This window comes from Podarcis tiliguerta (genome assembly GCF_965153285.1).
Source record: "Podarcis tiliguerta genome assembly, chromosome: 4".
NCBI classification, from domain to species: Eukaryota; Metazoa; Chordata; class Lepidosauria; order Squamata; family Lacertidae; genus Podarcis; species Podarcis tiliguerta.
Window position 1 is genome coordinate 16,931,997 of NC_139537.1, and position 22,906 is coordinate 16,954,902.

General features: G+C 48.3%; 1 protein-coding gene across 2 annotated transcripts in view; it reads right to left on the reverse strand.

Moving 5' to 3' along the window:
• The window catches only part of MAML2 (mastermind like transcriptional coactivator 2), a 150,608-nt gene extending 127,877 nt beyond the window's left edge, over positions 1-22,731 (reverse strand). For both annotated transcript variants that reach the window (XM_083436176.1, XM_083436175.1), the window contains exon 1: positions 19,640-22,731. In XM_083436176.1, the coding sequence (XP_083292302.1) occupies positions 19,640-20,101 (462 nt within the window). In that variant the 5' untranslated portion in view covers positions 20,102-22,731. The remainder of the gene's footprint in view (positions 1-19,639) is intronic.
• Between the last annotated feature and the right edge of the window lie 175 nt (positions 22,732-22,906).

The following is a 22,906-nucleotide window of genomic DNA, read 5'->3' on the forward strand; positions in this document are numbered from 1 at the left end:
AGATAAATAGGTACCGCTCCGGCGGAAAGGTAAACGGCGTTTCCGTGCGCTGCTCTGGTTCGCCAGAAGCAGCTTAGTTATGCTAGCTACATGACCTGGAAGCTGTATGCAGGCTCCCTCGGCCAGTCAAGCGAGATGAGGGCCGCAACCCCAGAGTTGTCGCGACTGGACCTCATGGTCAGAGGTCCCTTTACCTTTACTCACTGGACTTATCTCTGAACAAGCAGGCACAGGCCTGGGCTATGGTTCATGCAAACGGCTCTACTTGTCCTCCGCTGTTTCCAAATCACCACTATGCTTTTAGAAACACATGGCTGTATTGCAGGCCAGGGATGGGGAATGTTCTTTAGCCCAAGGCTGGCATTTCCTTGTTGGCAGCGTGCCAGCGGCTGGTGAGGCCAGAAACAAAAGTTGGCAGAGCCTTTGTTGCGGCCGTGCAAGAGGGAAAGCTTCTAGGTTCAGCACACATCTCTGCGTCCAGGCAGGCAAGGTGTGTGACCTTTCGGTCAAATTCTGTCGTTTCTTCAACTTGTAAACTGCCTTGTGTATATAGAAAGGCAGTATACAAATTAAAAGTGAAAAATAAAACGAAAAGTAAGAGGCGCTACCACATTCTGGCGGCCGTGTCCTAGCCAGTCGCAAGCACACAAGGAACAAGGCTGGAGAAGGCTAAAGCAGGTGCCCCCAATCTGCAGCCCTCCAGATGTTTTGGCTTGCAACTCCCATGATCCCTAGCTAACAGGACCAGTGGTCAGGGATGATGGGAATTATAGTCCAAAACATCTGGAGGGCTGAAGGTTGGTGATGGCTGGTCTAAAGGGCTGAAAAAAGAAGCTTCGGGGGCCGCATTCGGCCCCTAGGCCTGAAGTCTCCTGCTTTAGGGCCAGGGTTCATTTTATTCAATTTGCTTGAATTTATATGGACAATTCTAAAGAGCGTTTGAGCAGACATTTCCCCTCCATTTCGTGTCTCAGGGGGAGAAGTTATGCCCTTCTCTCATGTAAATCCAAACCGGGGAGGAGGACACTCCTCAGGCCCCTCAAGACCCTCTCCACATCCATGAGTGCTTTCACCTGCCTTGAATATACCTCTGAAAACACACACCTGGATGGAGAATACAGTCATACCTCGGGTTACAAACGCTGCAGGTTGTGTTTTTTTGAGTTGCAGACCACCGAAACCCAGAAGTACCGGAACAGGTTACTTCTGGGTTTCGGCGGTCGCGCATATGCAGAAGTGCTAAATTGCGCTTTGTGCATGTGCGCCAATTCGCAAACCGCGCATGCGCAGATGCGCTGCTGTGGGTTGCGAATGTGCATCCCGCATGGATCAGGTTCGCAACCCGAGCATCCACTGTACAGTGGTACCTCAGGTTATGAACTTAATTCGTTCTGGAGGTCCGTTCTTAACCTGAAACCGTTCTTAACCCGAAGCACCACTTTAGCTAATGGGGCCTCCCACTGCCGGGGCACAATTTCTGTTCTCATCCTGAAGCAAAGTTCATGCGGCCCCCGAGAGGTCGCAAAGAAGAGAATGTGGCCCTTGGGTTGCGTGGAGAAAAAAAAGTTTCCTCATCCCTGATCCGGCTCCGCAAACATTTGTAGGGGTGCTGCAGATGAAAGAGGACTAAATGCATTTGCAAGTGAGCAAATGTTCTCTCTCTCTCTTCTCCTCCTCCCCACCAGCTCCTATCTCTATTGAAATGCAGACTTAGTAATGGGGAGTCGCCCGCCCAGATTAAAGGCCCGTCTCTCCCCCCCCCCCCCCCGCAACCTACCCAAGGCAGCTTTATTCTGACCGGCCCTCGGTCGCTTCGCTTGGATACAGTTCTGCGCGGCTCCTTACAGCTTGTAATAAGTCAGGGCGGCTTGGCTGGGGGCCCAGCAAAACACAAACTCCCCTTGAAGTCTCCAGCGTTTTTCCATGGCAACATGGCAGTCATTTGCACAGCAAACAATCGCTCCCTTCCATTCTTACGGGGGGCTTTCTCCGCCGCCCCCTCCCCAACTTTCTTTTCTTTTTTTGCACTGGGGGTGGGTGGGTGGCGGTGGAGAAAGGATATCATTGAACCCGGGGCCCTGGGCTTGTACTAAAAGATTGTCTGTGAAAAGAGAGACAGCGACGACAGGGATTAAGTTACCGTCAGCTCCCGGCTTTCCAAAAGAGATCAAAGGAAAAGAGAAAGAGATAGAAACACTGAATAGTTCGATGTGTCCCCCCCCCCCTTATGGCCTTAAAAATAAATAAATAAACACTTTCGCTTTAAGGAGGAGGAGGAGGAGGGAGGGAGTGGTATATGCACAGCCCAGGCCTGATTTATGGATTAGCGCAAGTAAAGCCCAACAAGGTGGAATTCTTTCAAAGCAATTCAAAAGATTGTTACACTACGCATAAGCCCTCCCTGATTTCCTTACGGGACTGTTCTGTGCGGCGTTCCAGGATGGCCTTCCCAGATTATTGCCTCATTTTTATGTATTTGATGGTTATTCTTCCTTCCAAAATAAAAATACACCCCCCCCCCATATAACAGAGTTGGAAGGGGCAGGAAGCTTCCACCCTAAGGAGGGTTCGAACCCACAACCCTGAGATTAAGAGCCTTGCGCTCTACCAACTAAGCTATCCCTCCTGGAGAAAACTGATGTTCTACTTACTACACGCTGGTTTGATCACTTCGATCTGCGCTTATGCCAGTGTCACACAATGCTGATTGGGCACAGGTTATATCATGAAGCCAGGAGAGATTGGCAGGGTTTCAAAGCAGATTCGCCCTGATTCTGCTTCAGAGCCCGCAAGATCCTTTTACAAGGTGCCTGGAAGCTGCAGTGCTGCCGCTGCCTGGTAATATTATTATTTTTGGGTCCTTTTAAAAAGGTAAAGGGACCCCTGACCATTAGGTCCAGTCGCGGCTGACTCTGGGGTTGCGGCGCTCATCTCGCTTTATTGGCCGAGGGAGCCGGCGTACAGCTTCCGGGTCATGTGGCCAGCAGGACTAAGCCGCTTCTGGTGAACCAGAGCAGTGCACGGAAACACCGTTTACCTTCCCGCCTATTCATCTACTTGCACTTTGTGCTTTCGAACTGCTAGGTTGGCAGGATCAGGGACCGAGCAACGGGAGCTCATGCCGTCGCGGGGATTCGAACCACCGACCTTCTGATCAGCAAGTCCTAGGCTCTGTGGTTTAACCCACAGCGCCACCCCCAAAAGCTCCAAAACCAACCAACACCTGCCTGCCAGGTCTGGTGCATAGGGCTCCTAAAAGCCACACACTTTGAAATTGGGGTGACAGGACTTGACAATGTTCTGTTGTTATGAAAGCCATTTTGCACTGTACTGAGTTCTGAGGCCGACACTGAGACTAAGGAGGAGGCGATGACAGCCAGGATCAACCCCCAGGACCAGCTAAAAGTAAAAAGGCAGGCAGATGAGGATTTCCTAAGGGAAGATAGACTTTGATAGGGTGGTGCCCCATTAGCGTCAATGGACCTCTTCCGGGAGTAACCTCCATTGAATGTAGCTTTCCAACTTGCAGAGTTGGCCTTTAACAACTGGCTTCCGTGAAATGCAGCCTGCAGTTTTTAATTACTTGGGAAGCAGGAGCCTCCACAAAGGAAAGAAACCCCCCAAGCTTTGCTTTATTATCTCCCTCCTTCTCTCGCTTCCCCTGTGCTTATCTGTCGCAAGAAATAATAAAACTTGAAAGCCTCGCTATCTCCGCAATCGCTTGCCGGCCACAAGGAGGGCCCCTCAGTTACACCCTGTTGCGGGTGACGTCATTGCTCCTGTCCTGAAGAAAACACCCTGAGCTGTGCTTTCCCCTCCTATTCCCGCTTTGCTATAATTACTGTATAGGGAAGTGGGTTTTTTAAAAAAAAATATTTGATGTTTGAATGCGGTTTTATAATTTGTTGGAAGCCGCCCAAAGTGGCTGGGGTTAACCCAGTCAGATGGGGGGCATAGAAATAAATAAATAAATAAATAACACACCACGAATCAAGTTACTGTCAGGTGCAGCACAGACTTCTCCTTGGATTGGGAAGACCTAATAATAATAATAATAATAATAATAATAATATATTTATACCCCACCAATCTGGCTGGGCTTCCCCAGCCACTCTGGGCAGCTTCCAACAAAATATTAAACCTACAATAAAACATCCGACATTAAAAACTTCCCTAAACAGGGCTACCTTCAGATGTCTTCTAAAAGTCAGATAGTAGTTTATTTCCTTGACATCTGGTGGGAGGGTGTTCCACAGGGCGGGTGCCACTACCGAGAAGGCCCTCTGCCTGGTTCCCTGTAACCTCACTTCTTGCCGTGAGGGAACCATCAGAAAGCCCTCGGCACTGGACCTCAGTGTCCGAGCTGGACGATGGGGGTGGAGACGCTACTTCAGGTATACTGGGCCTAGGCCTAAATCAGTTCTGCTCAGCTATGAAGCTTGCTGAATGTCTTCTGGCTACTTGTTATCAGTCTGACCTACTCTGCAGCCAGGGCCGGTCCTACCATTAGGTAGAGTGAAGTAACCTCTTCAAATGGTTCTTTCTCCTGAATCTTCTGGCGATACCTTTTTGTTGCAGGGGTGGGGTGGGGGACAGAGCTGTGTGGGTCGCACAGCTTGTCCGGCACCCCCATAACAAACCCGCTTCCTTCTGGTGCAATGGAGGAAACAATCCCCTTGTCAGAACTGGAAGAAAAATCAATTGCCAATCCAGTCTGTCCATGGGATTGGGAGGCACTATCTTGCCCTCTGGCTCGGGCAGCAAAATGTATTGAGCCTGTTGTCTATAAGAATGTTGTGAGGATAAAATGGGATAGGCACTTCCCTAAGCAACTTGGAGGTGAGATAAAACTGTAAACTAGTAAAGCACAATGTCCAAAAGGCCTCCCTTCCGATGTCAGACGAAAATGTGTGTTGCTACTTCTCTCACCTCCTTAAACAAATAAAAGGGAGACTCAGTGAGTTAACTGAGTGGCTGCCTGGACTTTAAACAGGGAAATACATTGCAAGAGGGATTTACCGGTATACTGGAAGGCAAAATGCTACATTTATTTTCATCCCTTCTGCGCTCAGAAGCAATGCTTCAGTTCAGTTTGCTTCTTAAGATAATTTCCCCTCCTTGGAAAACAGATGCAGGGGCTGAGCTGGTGTTTGAAATTGAGGCATACAACCGGGCCTTGGAAAACCTCGCCAGGTTTCATCCCACCATCTGAATGATCAAGAAAAGAAATTATGCCCTGTGCAAAAGGAAAACCAAACAATTATGGCTCCCTTCTTTCTCAAACCGAGATAGTGGTCTCATCTGCACCATACATTTAAAGCAGTATCATACTGTTTTGTAAGAATCATGCCCCCCTCCCCCAGAATCCTGGGAACTGTAGTTTGTGAAAGGTGCTGAGAGTTGTTTGCAGACCCCTCTTCCCTTCACAGAGCTACAGTTTTCAGAGTAGTTTCATAGCCAATGCATCTTCCCAGGGAACTCTGGGAATTCCCAGGATTCTTCGGGCATGGGAGCCATCATTGTTTAAAGAGGTACAATAGTGCTTTGAATGTATGGTGTGGACAGCATCCCAGAAACCTCTGCAACTTTCCATGACATTCTGGACTTCTTCCTAAAGCAAGAAAAAAAAAAGTAAGAGCCAGTTGTAAGTTACATTTATTGAGATTTTGAGCAGGAGAGTCTGTCGGGGGCTGAAATAAAAAAAGGTGTATATACCTTTTTTAAACTTATCTCCCTATCTCACCCAACCACTTTCCTGCTGTCAGTGGGTCTATTTACATGCTTGTTAAGTATACGCTAAGGTACACAGTCGAGATCACAAAACCTGATTTTCAGGAATTGGGGCCCTGTTCAGATAATCTCACATCAGACGCTCCTTTGAATTGTGGCTTCACCATGCCCAATCAATCACAACCTTGTCTGTCCCGATCACTAATTTCCCAGCTCTTTATGATGCTGGTGATTTAGTAGCAGTAAAGCTATTTGCCCTACCCTTTCTGGTGGGAAAATTGCCCCTGTAAAACAGTCCCGGGTAAACACAGGAGAGAGACAAAGTAGACTTTCAGCAGCAGGAAAGAGAGGATAGAGAGGGGAGGAGGGGAAGAGAGACAACCAGCAGGACAAAATAAATTGGAGCCCCCCCCCCCCCAAAAAGTCGAATGACAAGAAGGTCAGCATAGAAACACAAGGGGTTTAAAAAAAAAAAGGCAGAAAGCCATTTGGGAAGAAAGATGTGGAGAACATGTGGAGGCCATGTGTCCCAACAGGTCAGTGTCAGCCTCACATTTCCCCAGAAGACAAAAAAACACACATTACTGAGGCTGTGTGACACAAGCCGAAAGGAAGGGGAAAGCGAGGAATCAACTCCGCTGGGGGGGAAAGGCAGGAGCCGGGAAATGGGACTCCAGAGAGGGGGCAGCTACTGCAGAAGTAGACTTGAGTGAGATCCTCTTTTGTTATGGCTGTGGAAGCAGATAAACAGGAGCCAAGCGCAAATTTGCTACCCTCATGACTCTCTGCATGTGGGTTTTTGTTTTTTGTTTTTGCATGGATTCATCCACAGAAGATGCTTCCAGACAACCGGTTCGACAATGTTATGCCAAAGCAAGAACTGCCCCACGCATTCCGGCGCATTTCCCAGTCACTTCCCTTACAGCAAACAGCCCGCTCCCTGGAGGAAGCAGGTTTGTTGCAGCAGAGCGCCCAACCAAACAGGGAATTGTGCCACCCAAATACGCCAGTATGCGGCTGAAACCCGTCCAAAAATAGCAGGAGTCTGGAAGCACCCTGAGGTGGCCTTGTCCACGCACCACAGAATCCCCGCAGGACATTTTGCTGCCTGAGGTGAAGAAGCAAATGCCTGCTTTCCCTCCCTCCACAGTCAAGTTGTATAGTATTCCCCTCAACGTGCACAGAAGCTGAATTTAAAAGGACCATCTTCTCTCAGATATGGAGCAAAGAGATTTCACAGCTATTCCACCTGCCTGCTCTTCCCATAGAAGATATGGGGAGCCAAAACCAAAGGAGTTCCCCTGTAGGCCTAGGAGACTCTCTCCTAAAGTCCCAAGATGTGCTCACAGACGATCACAAAGCAACAGATTTGGCTCATTTTCACGGTTTCTACATTTTAAAATCTTTCCTAAGCAGGAATACACACAGCTTTTGATTTCCCTCCTTGCTTTGGAAAAAAAAAGTCCATTTTGGAGATCGCCAAAGACAAGCGGATCTGTCCACATCTGAGGTCCTGGAAACTACAGCTTTACTAAATACTCTTCTTGAATTGCCTGTGCTGTTGTTGACTTCTTTCAGCCGTTCTCCCAGGCGGGCAAACTAGGCAAACGAGCGCGTCAAAATGTTTTGTGTATGTGTTATGTTTGCGTGTGTCTGTGCGTTACCTATTTCAGAAACCTTTCGCCGCGCATAATATTTACCCAGCAGACTCGTTCAATTTGCCTGGAGCTATTTTGGTCTGCCCCGCAAATATGTGTGTTAAGCGCCGTTATGAAAAGTAGCCAGTGTTCGTTGCTGTGTGTGTGAGGTGTTTCGCAGCTCAGGAACCGCCACTTGCAATTTAGAAAGGATAAAAATCACCAGAGGTTCCCCCCCCAGACTGGTTGCTGGGGCTGGTAAGCGGAGAGTAAATGAATACTGAATATAATTATACTTCATAAGTCACAGGCTAAATAAAGTGGTGCTGGTGGGAAGACCTCAGGCGTGGGGGCCAAAGGTGACCCTGGCCAGCCTTTCCACATGGCCACTGGGAGCCAGTGTGGTGTAGTGGTTAAGAACGGTAGTCACGTAATCTGGGTAACCGGGTTCGCGTCTCCGCTCCTCCACATGCAGCTGCTGGGTGACCTTGGGCCAGTCACAGTCTCTCAGCCCCACTCACCTCACAGAGTGTTTGTTGTGGGGGAGGAAGGGAAAGGAGAATGTTAGCCGCTTTGAGACTCCTTAAAGGGAGTGAAAGGCGGGATATCAAATCCAAACTCTTCTTCTTCTTCTTCTTCTTCCTTTGACGTCTCTCCAAGGCCACACCCATCACTTCTCCTATTTCCCCCCAAAGGTTTCTGCCTAGTTGAATGTATCCTTGAACTCTGATCATGCCTTTGGCTGGCCTGAATGGAGGTCAGAGAGGGGAGATGCTTACTCAGTCTGTGTGCTTACTCAGTCTGCTGTCCAGACACTCATTGCTTATGGGCAACGTCAAGAGCCTTGCTCTCCTCTTTAAACCAGACTTAGACCAGACTGCCCTTCAGATAGAGGGCTGTTCTCCGTAAAGTTGGGCACACCACCCTGGAGGGCCAGGCGAAAATAGAAGGGAAAATGGAAGTCAGCCTGCACGGTTTATTCACGATGGCTGTCATCACACTCCTGAGAAAACCCGCTTCATGCCCCTTTATAAGGCTTGCCCCCCTACCGATCCTCCAGGCACCTGTTGATGTTTCCCCCTGCCCCAACCCTGCGAGCTCATTCAATATACTGGAGAGCAGCTTGGGGCAAGCTGGTCCCAAACCACTCATCAATTCAACACAAGCACCTGTTGCAGAAGTTGATGGACCAGAACATGAAAACGGACTTTGAAAGTTGAGCGGTGCAAAAGAGAGACCCGGCAGATGGAATGGTCCGTGGCTGGGAGCAAGAGAGGGGAACGCGTGCAAGTTTGGTGCCCAAGAGGATACGAGGCTATGGCAGCTCCATCAAAAACGTGAACTAAAGGAACAGGCTGTGTAAACACTTCTGTCTGCTCAAGGCCTCTTGAGGGAGCCTGGGCAACAGCTAAAGATCATCTGCAAAACTCTTTCAGGTCATCGGGTGGTTAATACATTACAGGAGGATAAGCCAGGTCTCTCTAAAAACCTAAGGCTGTGTTATGTACTGAGTTGAATAGGACCCAAACTGCAGCAGTCTGATTGGTCCTAGAACAATAGGATCCAAATTGCAGCAGTCTGATTGGTCCTAGAACAATAGGATTCAGAATGCAGCAGTCTGATTGGTCCTAGAACAATGCAGCAGTATGATTGGTTGGCAGGAACCACCCAATCATGCTCCAGATATAAGTGAATCCACAACCTGATTGGCTTACAGTAGAATTCCAGAATTAGCCAATCATGTGCAGCCCATTGTGTAAATAATGTATATAAAGCAGATACTTTGAGGGGACTTTCATTCATTCCTCCTCACCACTATGAACTGAATAAAGTGCATGAAATCACTTTGCGACTGAGTATATTTCAGGCTGCGTACAGATGTATATGGAAACAGGGTTGTTTTTTGGCGGGTTGCTGTTCTGCTAATCCCACTTTCAGTTTTGTATATATGGCCCTCAGCAGGCTTCCTCAACCTCGGCCCTCCAGATGTTTTGAGACTACAGTTGCCATCATCCCTGACCACTGGTCCTGCTAGCTAGGGATCATGGGAGTTGTAGGCCAAAAACATCTGGAGGGGTGAGGTTGAGGAAGCCTGGCCTTCAGTTTAAAACCTGCCTCCCTGTTCTTCAGATGGGCTTCCACACTTTAACTTTTGGGATTCCCCACTCCCACCCCAGCTAGCATGGTGATCTTGCTTTAAATGTTTGTTCAGCACTTATTCGACCTCTTTGTTTGATTGCTTCAGAAAAAGATGTAGGCCGGCCTTCTGGGATAGCATTAAGGGCTAGGCAATTGACGATGTGCACAGTCCTTACCGCTTTGCAAATGGCACAAGAGATGGCCAATCAGCACTGCATGCAGATCCATCTTGTACCCAGCCTGGAAGCAACAACCACAACCTCTTATCTAGCGGGGGAAGGTGGTATGTTTGTTCAAACTGCAGTGTCGAGGGGTGCATGCAATCGGCTGTGGCTTCGCCGAGTGTGCGGGTGTTCCAGAGCCCCGTTCGCATCCAGAAGCAAACACAACCCGCATCCGCGCGTCACGATTCGCTGCTTCTGTACATCCACGTGACGTCTGCGCATGCGGCGAAACCTGGAAGTAACGCGCTCCATTACTTCCGGGTCGCCGCAGCGCGCAACCAGAAAATACTTATCCCAAAGCTACTTCAACCCGAGGCATGACTGTGCCTCTGTCCTGTATGTGACAAGTTGCCTCACTCTTGTCTAATGGTAGGGCCGGCCCTGGCAGCCAGCCACAGTGGGCAAACTGTTCCTCTCAGGCTTGCCTGGTATGAAGGCATCTTCCTAGGAAGCTTTTAAGACCACTGGTCCATTTCGCTCCGTACCATCTACAGCTGTGCTAGAAAACATGGAGCCCTGCAGATGTTCCTGCACTATGACTGGCCAGGCTGGCTGGAGCAGATGGGAGCTGTAGTCACCACATTGGCTTGGTCTGCACTGGCTGGTGGTAGCTCTCCAGGGTTTTCAGAACTGAGGATGCCAGAGGTTGAAAACGGGGACCTTTTGCACACGAAGCATGCTCTCTCTACTACAAAGCCACGGTCCTTATGCTCCTTCCTGAATTCCTAAGACGGCTCCTTCAAGAATCAGTAAGCGAGACCTTGATCATGGATGCTCCTGCATCTGGAGCGTTGCAGGCGATATTGCAATGGAAACCTCCCCGTCGTCAAATTATGCGTTTCTTGGACCTTGTCCACATAGAGGATTCTGGCACTTCTGCGGAGCCATTTGCATGTGCTGGCACGAGAGCAAACCCCCGAGAGCAGGAATGTTGCACCTGTGTAAACTGTTGGGAGGATATCAGAGGCTTCAAATTAAGAATTTTGTGATGTGTGAGAGTATGCTTATTCATGCCTTTGATCCCGGGCCCCCCTTGGATGCCCAAACGCCCAGCCTCTCTCTCTCTCCCACTCCCCATTCTCTTTGGTTGGAAGAGTCCTGCAGTAATGGAATGGTCGAGAAGAAGAATTTTAGTTTGGATTTGATATCCCGCTTTATTACTACCCTAAGGAGTCTCAAAGCGGCTAACATTCTCCTTTCCCTTCCTCCCCCACAACAAACACTCTGTGAGGTGAGTGAGGCTGAGAGACTTCAGAGAAGTGTGACTAGCCTAAGGTCACCCAGCAGCTGCATGTGGAGGAGCAGAGACACGAACCTGATTCCCCAGATTACGAGTCCACCGCTCTTAACCACTACACCACACTGGCTCTCAAGGATCATAGAATCCCGAGGATCATAGAATCGTAGAGTTGGAACCCACCACAAGTGTCATCTAGTCCAACCCCCCTTGCAAGGCAGGAATCCTTTGCCCAAACCTAAAACCCTAAGATTAAGGGTCTCACGACCTACCAGCTGAGCTATCCCAGGTATTGGATCATGTCTGTGTGGATAGTGAGTTGACTGCACTTAAAGAACCAAGCTCTCGTATAGAACTGCTTCAAATGTATGTTGGAAGTGTAAGGAGAACGAAGGCGCGTTCTACCACATATGGTGGGCATGCAAGATAACAAAAGCATTCTGGGAAATGATATATAATGGGTTGAAAAAAATGTTTAAAATAATGTTTGTGGAAAAACCAGAGGCTTTTTTACTACGAATTTTAGGTGCAAAGATATCAAAGGAGCAAAAACAATTATTTATGTATGTGACAACAGCAGCACGGATACTACTGGCCCAGATATGGAAAGAAGATAAAAGTCCTAACCAGAGACGAATGGCTGGTGAAGGTGATGGACTATGGCGAAATGGCAAAAATGACCAGGAAAACCAGAAACCAAAAAAGAGAGGAACTTTAATAAGGAATGGGGAAAATTTGCAATGTATTTAAGAGCACACTGTAAGCAACTAAAGACCTTGGCAGGATTTGAGTAATGCTTGTAAGGTACTAAAAACTAAGGAAAAAATGGATTATTTAAGAAAAATAGAGAAAATATGTGAGGCAGTTGAAAAAGATTGAAAATAGTAACCATGGAAGGGTGGAGGGGTGTCCTAGGATTCAGAAAATCCTAAATGTTGATGATGATGCTTAATGTTGAGATTTAAATGTGAAGTAAAACTCAATAAAAAAATTATACAAAAAAATAAAAAACCAAGAACTTGGCTCTCTGACAGGTTGTGACCCAACACCACTACATACCACACGTTACCTTTCAACCACCTCTGGAGTTATTATAGTAAAAAGGAGCACTTGCCTTAGGAATCTCCTAGCAAATCTCAGCACCATTAACGAACTACAATTCTCAGGATTCTTTAGGGAAAGCCACTGTTAAAAGTGGCAGGATAGTGCTTTTAAATGAATAGTGAAGATGCTCCAGCTCCCATTCATATTTCAGCGTCATTGCATGGCTTCCACTCCAGTCAGTGGGGCTCACTCGGGAAAACTTCCCCTTGGATTGTCTCCTACTGTGGTTTACAGACCATGGCTGGTCCACAAACGCCATTGAGGTGTTCCAAAGAAATATTGTGGAACAGGCAACTCCCCATTTATGCAGGGGTTGCGTTCCAGGGCACCACACATTTAAGTGAAATCGTATTGGGAACGCCATTGAAAAAGCCTGCCAACACCCTCTGGAAACCCTTGAAAAACCAAAAAGCCACCAAACTCCACCACCATCGCTCCCTCCAAACCTCCTTGCTCAAACTCTACAGGAGGCCTCAAAGCCTTGTGGGATTGCTAGATGCTATTTCCGCGCCATTTCCACCATTTTTGTGCTCTTTTAGGGCTGCTTTTGCCCCTTTTTGTACTACTTCCAGGTTCGCGGTGATGTGTACGGTCATGTGTGCCTTGAACATGCATAAATGAGGAGTTGCATGTATCTGCCTTTGGCCCTGTGGGTGATTCTGGCCCCCTGCCTTATGATGGAGCTGGCAGCCATTTTGACCAGAGCCTAGTTATCAATAAGGCCCTGGTACAGAACTTATGGTTTTCATAGGGTGGCATTGAACGAAGTCTTACTCAGAGCAGACCCACTGAAATTAATGAAGTTAGTGCCATTAATGGACGTACTCTGTCTGAGTAAAATGTAGTTGACTACCACCCCACAATATGGCGCTGGTTTGGCCTACTAATTTTTGTCTAAACCAGTTTCTCAAACTTGGGTCTCCGGCTGCTTTTGGACTACCACTCCCATCATCCCCAACTAGCAGGACCAGCGGTCAGAGATGATGGGAAATGTAGTCCAATTTTTTTTAAAAAATATGGCGACTCAAGTTTGGGAAACACTGTTCTAAACCTTTTTAACTGATAGAGGCCCTTCTCAGACCTTGTGGTTTCCTTAATGTGGCACCTATTTGGGTGTAGACACCAGCACTGAAGAAAACAATGTTCTTTAAAATGCAAATTCTATATGCATTTTTATATGCAGAACAACAAAAACGATGTTTATTAAGTGGTCGGGCCTAGACCCTCAGCGATTTTCAAGTGGAAGAAAAAGCTTGAGAACTGCTATTCCAGAGAACGATAATATTATTTTTGCCCCATTTTGTTACTGTCGTCGTTGCCTGGCTACACTTTTTGTTTATTTTTGGTTTTAAAAACGAATCTAGACGTCTTCCCAGCTGCCACTCATCTGTGAGTGTCACCATTCAAAAAGTTCTTCAGAGTTCATGCAACGCATCTCGCCGTGATAGAACATATTTAAGGTCAGTTTCAGAAACTGGAAGCCTCAGACATCCCTCTGCCCTCCTTCTAGGAAACATCTGTTCCGCTCAGCCACATGAAGAAACACCACTAATTTGCTGCACTTGTTTAGTGAGCTGAAAACATCTTTCTCCTTCCCAACTGCTATACACACTTACTTGGGAGTAGGGATGGAGGAGAAATTTGATTCAGTACGCATTTAAAGCAGATACTAGCACACTTTCTTGAAATAACCTGAGGACCAAAAACACAGTTATCCTTTGAAATTCTCATTTCCCTGCATTTTGTGATGCAGTTCTCCAACCAAGGATTACAGAAATGCATTCTATTAGGGAAAGCGTGTGTAAAAATGAAGGGATTGGTGAGAATAGCGCACAAAAAATGCATCCTATCGGAGTAAAGGTAAAGGGACCCCTGACCATTAGGTCCAGTCGTGGCCGACTCTGGGGTTGCGGCGCTCATCTCGCTTTATTGGCTGAGGGAGCCATTGTTTGTCCACAGACAGCTTCCGGGTCATGTGGCCAGCATGAGTAAGCCGCTTCTGGTGAACCAGAGCAGCACACGGAAACACCATTTACCTTCCCGCCAGAGTGGTACCTATTTATCTACTTGTACTTTGACGTGCTTTCGAACTGCTAGGTTGGCAGGAGCAGGAACCGAGCAACGGGAGCTCACCCTGTCCCGGGGATTTGAACCGCCGACCTTCTGATCGGCAAGTCCTAGGTTCTGTGTAATTGCTTGCAAATCCAGGTGGCCCTGAGAGCCACATTTCAGATGAGGCAATTCCTCTAGGTATAGTTTTGCCTGCAAAATTACAGTGTTCGAGACTCTCCAGTATTTAGAGAGGAAACTTTGTCCTCAGAAAAAAGAGTGCATTCTTCTTCTGTACTAAGGAAGGGAGTAGGATTATTTTGAAGGTCAATGCTAGATAACTTTTTTTAAAAAAAAACCCCAACCCAAACAAACCAAGAGCACAGAAATGTCTTCGGCTACTGTAGGTCCTTGTGACCTCGGAGTTCTGCTTGGCAAAACATCTGTGCATAGGCTTTTAAGCCCTGAAAACTTTAATTAGTTAGGTTATCAAATTACCTTCTTTTCTTTTTTGCACCTTTGTTAAAAATGCGGACCAGCCGGCCTCTTATTGCTTAAACGCATTTAACTCATATGCTGCCGCCATAACAGAGGAAACACAGTATAAACACAGATTAAAGCTCTGACATGGTTGGTACCACTATCTCAAGGCCTGGTGGCGATTATCAACCCCGACAGCGGTGCAAACCGCCCCACACCAAATGGCTGAGGCCAGCTAGCAACACATGCACGCAGCTGGCAGATAGCACAAGGTCAATCACTCCCTGCCTGCAAAGGAATCCAAATCAAGTCTGTCTTTATTATGTCTTCAGTGTCTTGTGACTCCATCACCCTAATATATGGCCAGGGGGGAGGAATTAACAGGTGTGGCCCCTGTAGGGCTTTTTCTCTCTAGTATACTGAAAGGCACAGCAACTTCTCCAAGTTCAGATGCTGGCAATTTCGGGCACAGCTTGGGTGGTATAAGTTACTGGTTCACACAACACTTTGCATCTGAAGCCTCCAGTTAAGACAGACAGAATCTTTATTTGCATCAGCCACCAACCATAGCAATAAATTGCACCAAAGACAGAACTAGATGGTTAGCTATAGAAAGTACGTTCTGGACGTTTAAAGGTAAAGGGATCCCTGACCGTTAGATCCAGTCGTGGCTGACTCTGGGGTTGCGGCGATCATTTTGCAATATTGGCCGAGGGAGCCGGCGTACAGCTTCCGGGTCATGTGGCCAGCATGACTAAACCGCTTCTGGCGAACCAGAGCAGCGCACGGAAACGCCGTTTGGCTTCCCGCTGGAGCGGTACCTATTTATCTACTTGCACTTTTTGGTGTGCTTTCGAACTGCTAGGTTGGCAGGAGCAGGAACCGAGCAACGGGAGCTCACCCTGTCACGGGGATTTGAACCGCCAACCTTCTGATTGGCAAGTGCTAGGCTTTGTGGTTTAACCCACAGCGCCACCCGCATCCCAATCCATACAAATGGCAGAATTAATACATACCGTATTTTTCGCCCCATAGGATGAACCGGCCCATAGGACGCACCAAGTTTTTTTGGGGGGAAATAAAGAAACCCCCCCCCAGGTGCTTGTGGGGCCGGCAGTGGGGAGAAGCGCTCTTCTCCCCGCCGCCTGCCTGCAGACCATGTCCAGGGATAGCGGGAAGACGCGCTGCGCCTCCCAGCTGTCCCCGGAGCTTGCGGGGCTGGCGGGGAGAAGCACGCGTCTCCCCGCTGTCAGCCTCCAAACCACATCGGGAGACAGCGGGATGGCGGCATTCCGCCTCCCCGCTGTCCCCCGAGCTTGTGGGGCTGGTGGTGGGGGCTCTCCTGAAGCCTGGAGAGCGAGAGGGGTCGGTGCGCACCGACCCCTCTCGCTCTCCAGGCTTCAGCGAAAGCCTGCATTCGCCCGATAGGACGCACACACATTTCCCCTTCATTTTTGGAGGGGAAAAAGTGCGTCCTTATAGGGCGAAAAATACGGTAGTCCTTTTGCCACAGATAAAACAGGTGAACCAATAGGCTTTCTTTTGATTAAAAAACTGAGCAGTGTTAGGAAGTTAATCAAATAATAGATCTTATTCTAATTGCCCCTGCTAATTTTTATTTTTTTTAATTTTTTTTTGCAGTTTTTGCTGTTATCTTGATCTGCTGGAAGAAAAGACGCAGTAGCAATGGTTGAGTGACCTGGTATGGACAATAGCAGAAGGGTAATAGCCTCACTCCTCAAATCTTTATAAAGAGTGCAAGCACATGGGCTACTGACATTCAGTTAAGTTGCTCAAGCTCCACACATGGCAAAAGCAACTGAATGCTACCTTTGGTTATGACATCTATGGTGCTGCACCAGTGGAACTGCCTAAACTACAGCCCTGCGTTATTATGCATTATTTAAAACACTTACGTATTGCTGACTATTTAAGAATATCAAAGTGGTGTGCAAAACATAAAAATTGTACAACAAAAGATTAAAAAGCAATGTAACAAAACACCTGTTTATAATCTGCACAGCGACCCAACAAACGCACCCACCGATGTCAGTAATCAGGGGGTGCTTGGGTCAACAAGCAGGTCTTTAGCAGATGCTGAGAACCAAAAGCAGGTAGGGCGTGCTAGAATTCTCAAGGAAGGGTCTTCGGTGTAGGGGGTCACCACACTGAAGACTCTGCTCGTAGCGGTCACAAGATGGATGGAAAACATGGCCTGTGCCATTATGAGTAGCCAGGAAGCAGAACAAAAAACATCCAGCAATGTTGGTGCAGGAAGGCATGGAATAATATATGAAGAGACCTGCTGGATCACGCCAAAGGCCCATTTGGTCCAAAGTTCTGTTCTCACAGTGACCGGTGAGATGCTTAAGGGGAACTCCAAAGCACAGCAGAACCCTCCCTGTTTGCCACCCCAAACAACTAGAATGCAGAAGCATACTTCCTTGGCAGCCAAGGTAGAACACAGCCATTGTTAGCCACAATATTGCCATATGCACATTCATGGAGTGAAACAAAATAATCAGAGGGTTAATAATAATAATAATAATAATGATAATAATAATAATAATGGGGCATATATTAGGGCAGTTCAAGAAGTGTCAAGAAGTACCAAGGAAGGATGTCTGCAACCCCCAAAGTCTGTTTTGCACACATCAGATAACCTGCTGCAGATATAAAAGATGCTACTTTATACCCAGCACACAGCCTCCAAAACTGAGTCTTGTATTGCCACAATCTTCCACTCATGCCACAGCTAGAAACTTCACCTGTCTGTGGCTTGTTGCAATCAATGGGACCATCTTATACCTGACACTCAAACTGTCAACAGGCTGCAGACGGGAGCAGTGACATCTCGAGTATCTTTGCGGAAAAGCTATGTCTAATTCTACAAGCCTTACACGTCACTGTTATAGTATGGCTCCTATTGTACTTGTTCTGCATTAAAACACGATGGGCATTTAATTTATCCCTCTGGGTCTCCTGAAGCTTTATTCTGAGAGCTATTAATTGTCTGTATTTGAAATGGAACAAAACTGCAAACTTTGCTATTCTACACCCCTGGCGTTGACATTTGCTTCTGGATTTCTCAAGGTGAAACTCCCCTCTCCCGTAATGTGGTTTGCCTATCAACAAAAAAGACTGATCGAAAAGAGTGCTACTCACACCCCAAAGTTAACTTGGACTTTAGTGGATAAAATATACCAAATACTACGTTTAAAATGAAGCTGTGTTGGGAAGGGTTTGTTTGTTTGTGAACTTCGGAAGCAAAATAATTTCTGATGCAAGTAAGCAGCAGTGAAACAAGCAATAAAGGATAGAATTGTAGAGTTGAAAGGGACCACAAGGGTCATCTAGTCCAACCCCCTACAATGCAGGAATCTTTTGCTCAATGTGGGGCTTGAACCCACAACCCTGAGATGAAGAGTCTCATGCTCTACCAACTGAGCTATCCCAGAGCTGGATGAGTACTGTAATGACCCACAAGCAGGAGGCTGCACTTAACCAGAGTCCTGCTGGATCTCAACAAAGGAATATTTACTCCAGTATCCTGTTCTTACAAGTGTCAACCAGAGGCATATAGGAGACCAGCAAGACAGAAGTAACGCCTCTCTTTTTAGCAGACAAACCATGCCAGTTCACCCATCACTTACCCACCACCATGCTTACTTAGAGCCTAGGTCAACAGCACCCGATGCCCAACCACATTCATAAGGCTTGTCATCTCCTCTTCCATCAATTATGCAGTTTCTCCCATGTTTCCAGATCTCCAGCGGAACTCATTCAACACAGGGGTCCCAATTGCTGAATTAACCTTTATAGGTCCTCATCCTTTTCTCTGGGGTTCTTAAATCTCACCACCACCACGACCAAAGCCACAGATACACTGCAGGCAGTAAGTAAACAGGTGTAGCTCCCTTTCTCCCAATCGCAGGAAGCGAGGCTGTGAGAAAAACCCAGCTAGACCAGATTCAGTTCAGCATCCTGTTCCAAACAGCATCCAGCCAGATCCCTCTGGAAAAAAATTGCATGAAGCCAACAGCCATTGCCCCGTGTCTGGTATTCATAGATACAGTGCTACTGAATGTGGAGGTTCCATTCAGTTGTGGCACGGCAATAGCCATGGATGAAAACAGTTCACCCATCATTAATGTGTCCAAAATCCCCTCCTAAAAAGCCAACTAAGTTAGTGGGCATCTCCGTAATAAAATAAGCTTCCAAAGCAGGCATAGGCAAACTCGGCCCTACAACTACAACTCCCATCATCCCTAGCTAACAGGACCAGTGGTCAGGGATGATGGGAGTTGTAGTCCCAAAACATCTGGAGGGCCGAGTTTGCCTATGCCTGTTCCAAAGTGTCTTTGAAGTGAGCCACCATTCTCTCTGCCTCAGCTTCTCATCTGCAAAATGGGGGTAGTAATACTTGTCTGCACTTACAGGCTGCTAAAAGGATCACTTGCACCCCCCCACGCCTTCCCCCCTGCTGTCAAATTTCCTATGTCAAATTTCAGATTGCAAGCTCCTCAGGGGAGAGACCTGCACTCTTGCTGACGGCATGGCAGAAACGAGCGAGAACACAGCGATGTGCTTGTGCACAAAACAAAATAGCCTATCTAATGGCACCCCTCATTAACAACCATTAGCATTTCTACATGGCAGGCTGCTGTTTTAAGTGCAGAGATACGGCTTGCAAAAATGGAGAAGGGTGGGGGGGAAGATGGCGGTGCAAAATGACATTTTGACATTTTAAAAACTCACACATGAGAGACCATTGGCTCATCCTTCCAAACTCAGCCCTTGCAAATCTCCTCCCACGGGGGCAGAATTTGCTAATATGAAGCCGAGGACAAAATTTGGCGCCCCCTAAATATTTCTTATTTTTACAATAATTCCTTTTGGTATAGTTACTTTTAAAACGGATCTTCTCAAGTAGGTACCCGAACAAATATAGGTTTTTAAATTATTTTTTTGGTGCCCCCTCAGCTGGGCACTGGCTCTTGAGCATGTTTGGAGGGAACCAGGAAACGAACGAGACTCACCGCAATGAGCGCGGGGTTCCTCTGCTCCCCTCCAGAGGCCGATCCGGGCTGCTCTCCGTTGATCCCACTCCTGCCACCAGTTGTCCCGTTGCTGATCAGCTGCTGGCGATAGTAGTCCGCCGGAGGGGGCGCTGCAGCGTTCGCGGAAGGAGCCGAAGCCGCGATGCTGCCGCCTCCGCCGTGACCATTGGCGGCTGCTGCCTTGCTGTGCTTCCCTCCTTTCCTGGCCGCCTGGCCGTGCTGCACCAGGTTGAGGAGTTGCAAGGTGCTCTCCCGCTCGCGGCTCGAGCTCTCCGCCCGGCCCCGCTCGTAGCGCCCCTCGCAGCTCAGGTGGTGCTGGCGGCAGATGGCGATGCGCGCCCGCAGCCGCTCCACGATCGCGCTGTGCACCCGCGGCGCCGCCACCGAGCCGCCGCCGCCTCCCAGGAGACCCGGGGCTTGGGGGGGAGCCGTGTCCCCCATCCCCGCAGCCACAGGCCCCTGCTCTTTTGCAAAGGGCTTGTTGACCCACTCTCACGCGAACCAGAAACCGGCTCCTCTCTCCGGAACGGCTGCGAATCTTGCGCTCCTCTCTCCGGCAAACCGGGGCAGATCGCTTGCCCGATTTTAGTCCAGCGGGCTCTTTACAAAGTCGCCGCCAGCGCCATCCTTTTTGCAGGTTCCCCGAGCAAAGCAACAGACTTCAGCAGCGGGGGGCGAAGCTGGCCAGCAGGGGCGGCTGCAGACTTGCAAGCAACAGCCATTTAAATCGCGGTGCAAACCACTGATAGGGGTTATTTTTCCTCCCCCTTTCCTTTTTTTAAAAAAAATCCTCCACCACGAGGTCTGATTAAGGCTTGCTGAAAAGCATCGCAGCAAAGTTTTTACAGCAATGCATTTTAGGGAGAATTTGTAATAATAAATAAGCAGATAGCCAAAGCTGGGTAGCGTGCTTTTTTTGGGGGGGGAGGGGAAAAGAAGCTAATTGGCAAAAAGGTATGGAAAGACACACACACACCCTTCTCTTGAGCGCAAAAAAGAAAGGGGCGCGTGGAAGTGAGCGCGACAGTGGAGGGCCGTGTGGACGCGTGACACGAGGTTCCCTGAAGTTGCTCGCAAGAGCAGCGATCGGAATGGGGCGCGTTGGCTGGATGCCGGAGGGATGGGAGAAGCGATCCCGGAGAGTTTTAAAATTTGTTGCTTTCGCTTTCGCCTACCTCGGTCTTTAAAACCCGGTTGGTGTTGTTTTTGCACAGGTTCCTGCTCAAAGAGTATCTCCTTTTAAGTCAAAGGAAAAGCAGACGGCTTACTGGTTCCCGGTGTCATTAAGTTCAGACGCAGTTCTCCAATGAATCCAACCCATGCTTGGGAGACGCGGACGCGGCAGATGGTTTCTCCGGAGGGTGGGCGATCCTTAAGTGTCCCTCCGTCCCGTGCCACGGAAAAAAGCCAGCTCCGATCTCGATGCAAAAAGCCCTCCCCGCATCCTCGTGCTCCTTTTTGTCTACTTCCAGAAAAGCTGAGCAAAGCACCCAGGAACGCGGCGGGGGAGAGAGAGAGGAGGCGGGTGGGGGGGGGGAAGAGTTGGTGGGAGTAAAAGCAGAAATCACGACTCCCAACGATCAGCTAATTCACAAACCAGCTCGAAACTTACAAACTTCCAGCTCTCCGCCTCCAGACCCGTCCGATGCAGCGAGATTCCTCGGTCAATTTGTATATTCCATCCCTTCCCAGACTTGGGATCTGGTGAGTTTTTGTTGCTGTTGCAATGTCTCTCCAAAACGCGCTTGACGGTGGTGGTCGCTGCCGCTGCTGCCGCCCTGCCCTCTGCACTTGCCGGTTTAAGAAGAGAGCAGAAAGCTTGCAGTGTTTTTCGCCCCCCTCTCCCCCTTTTCCTTCGCTTGTCTCGTGCTTTAAGCCGCCAGGCTGCTACGACTGCACGGCGCGGGGGTTGCAGATACACAGGATTTCATTGTGCTCGCATAGAATCTGAGCAGCGGCGGCGGCAACAGCAGCAAACATGAGACTGACGGGGAGCCCTGGCGGAAGGCTGGCACCGTTGCGCGGAAAAAGTCGCCGTTCCCCGAAATGAAGGGCAAGGAGACGCCTGCCGGCCAAACCCTCTCGTTGCAGGGAGCTTCCGTTTACTTAAAAAGCCCGCTTTCCCACGTTATGCTCGGGCACTCGCGATCAAATCAGGGGGCGCTGATATATGTGCATTTCAGAAGGCTGACGCTGTGCCCCTGGAAGTAAATCCCGACACAAGCCCACGCGCCACCAGGAAACAGGCATAGCTTTTCGAAAGCAGGCTGCTCCTCTACATGTGAATCGTACCTTGCCAGGTGCTTTGGGGGCATAGTTAACACTGGTATAGTGCACGCACCTGGAAGGATAGCGCAAGGTGCAGCGTGCACACAAATGGCTTCCCTTTGCGAAGTTTCCGCCAAGCTCTTGGAAGATGGCAGTGGAGACTGGATAAAAGGTGCAGGCAATTTCACGTTAACTTTTCTGCCATGCCCGTTAATTCCCAACCCACAAACCTTCAGCAAACAAGATAACTGTGCTTAAACATTGGAAGCCATTATTTTATAAATTACATAAACTATAGGGCTTATGATATTATGTGGGCATATGGACGTGTACACACAAGCTGTTTGCATAGTGATAGCGTTTTCTAACATTACGTTTCAGCAAGCTTCTTGTTTACCCACATTCCTTTTTAAATCCATTATTGGAGGCTGCTGAAATGAGAATATGTTTCCTGAAAAGACGCTGGAGCATTTAATGTTTTTCAGCTGTTTGGCACAAATCACAAGATGCTTTTTGAAAAGACTTTTCCGCCAAAACTTTTCATGCACCCATATATCATATTGCTGATGACGGAGCCTGTTTAAGAGATGGAAGAAACACTCATTCGAAGCAGCAGCAAGCCTTCCACCTGCAAGGTAGGAGGCTTTCCTAAAGCAGCCTGTAGCTTTTAATCCACTGAGCCAACCTCTAAGCTGTTTGAGAAACCGATTTTGCTGCCCGTAAATGCAAAAGCACAGTACATGACTCTACTCAGTTTCGGTGGTGGTGAAGACCTAACCCCCAAAGGACACTTGTGAAGGAGAGTAGGCTTGTGTTTTTTCCTTTTCCAAACCAATTTGGGTACAACCAGCCTCAACAGTGCCTGTAGGTGAACTGAAAAGCCTCTTCCAATCAGTGTTAAGCCTCTGTCCTCCTTCCTTGTTAACTGACCAGCTACGCTTGCAGGCTGGTAAGTCAACCCCAAATGCATGAAGCGGT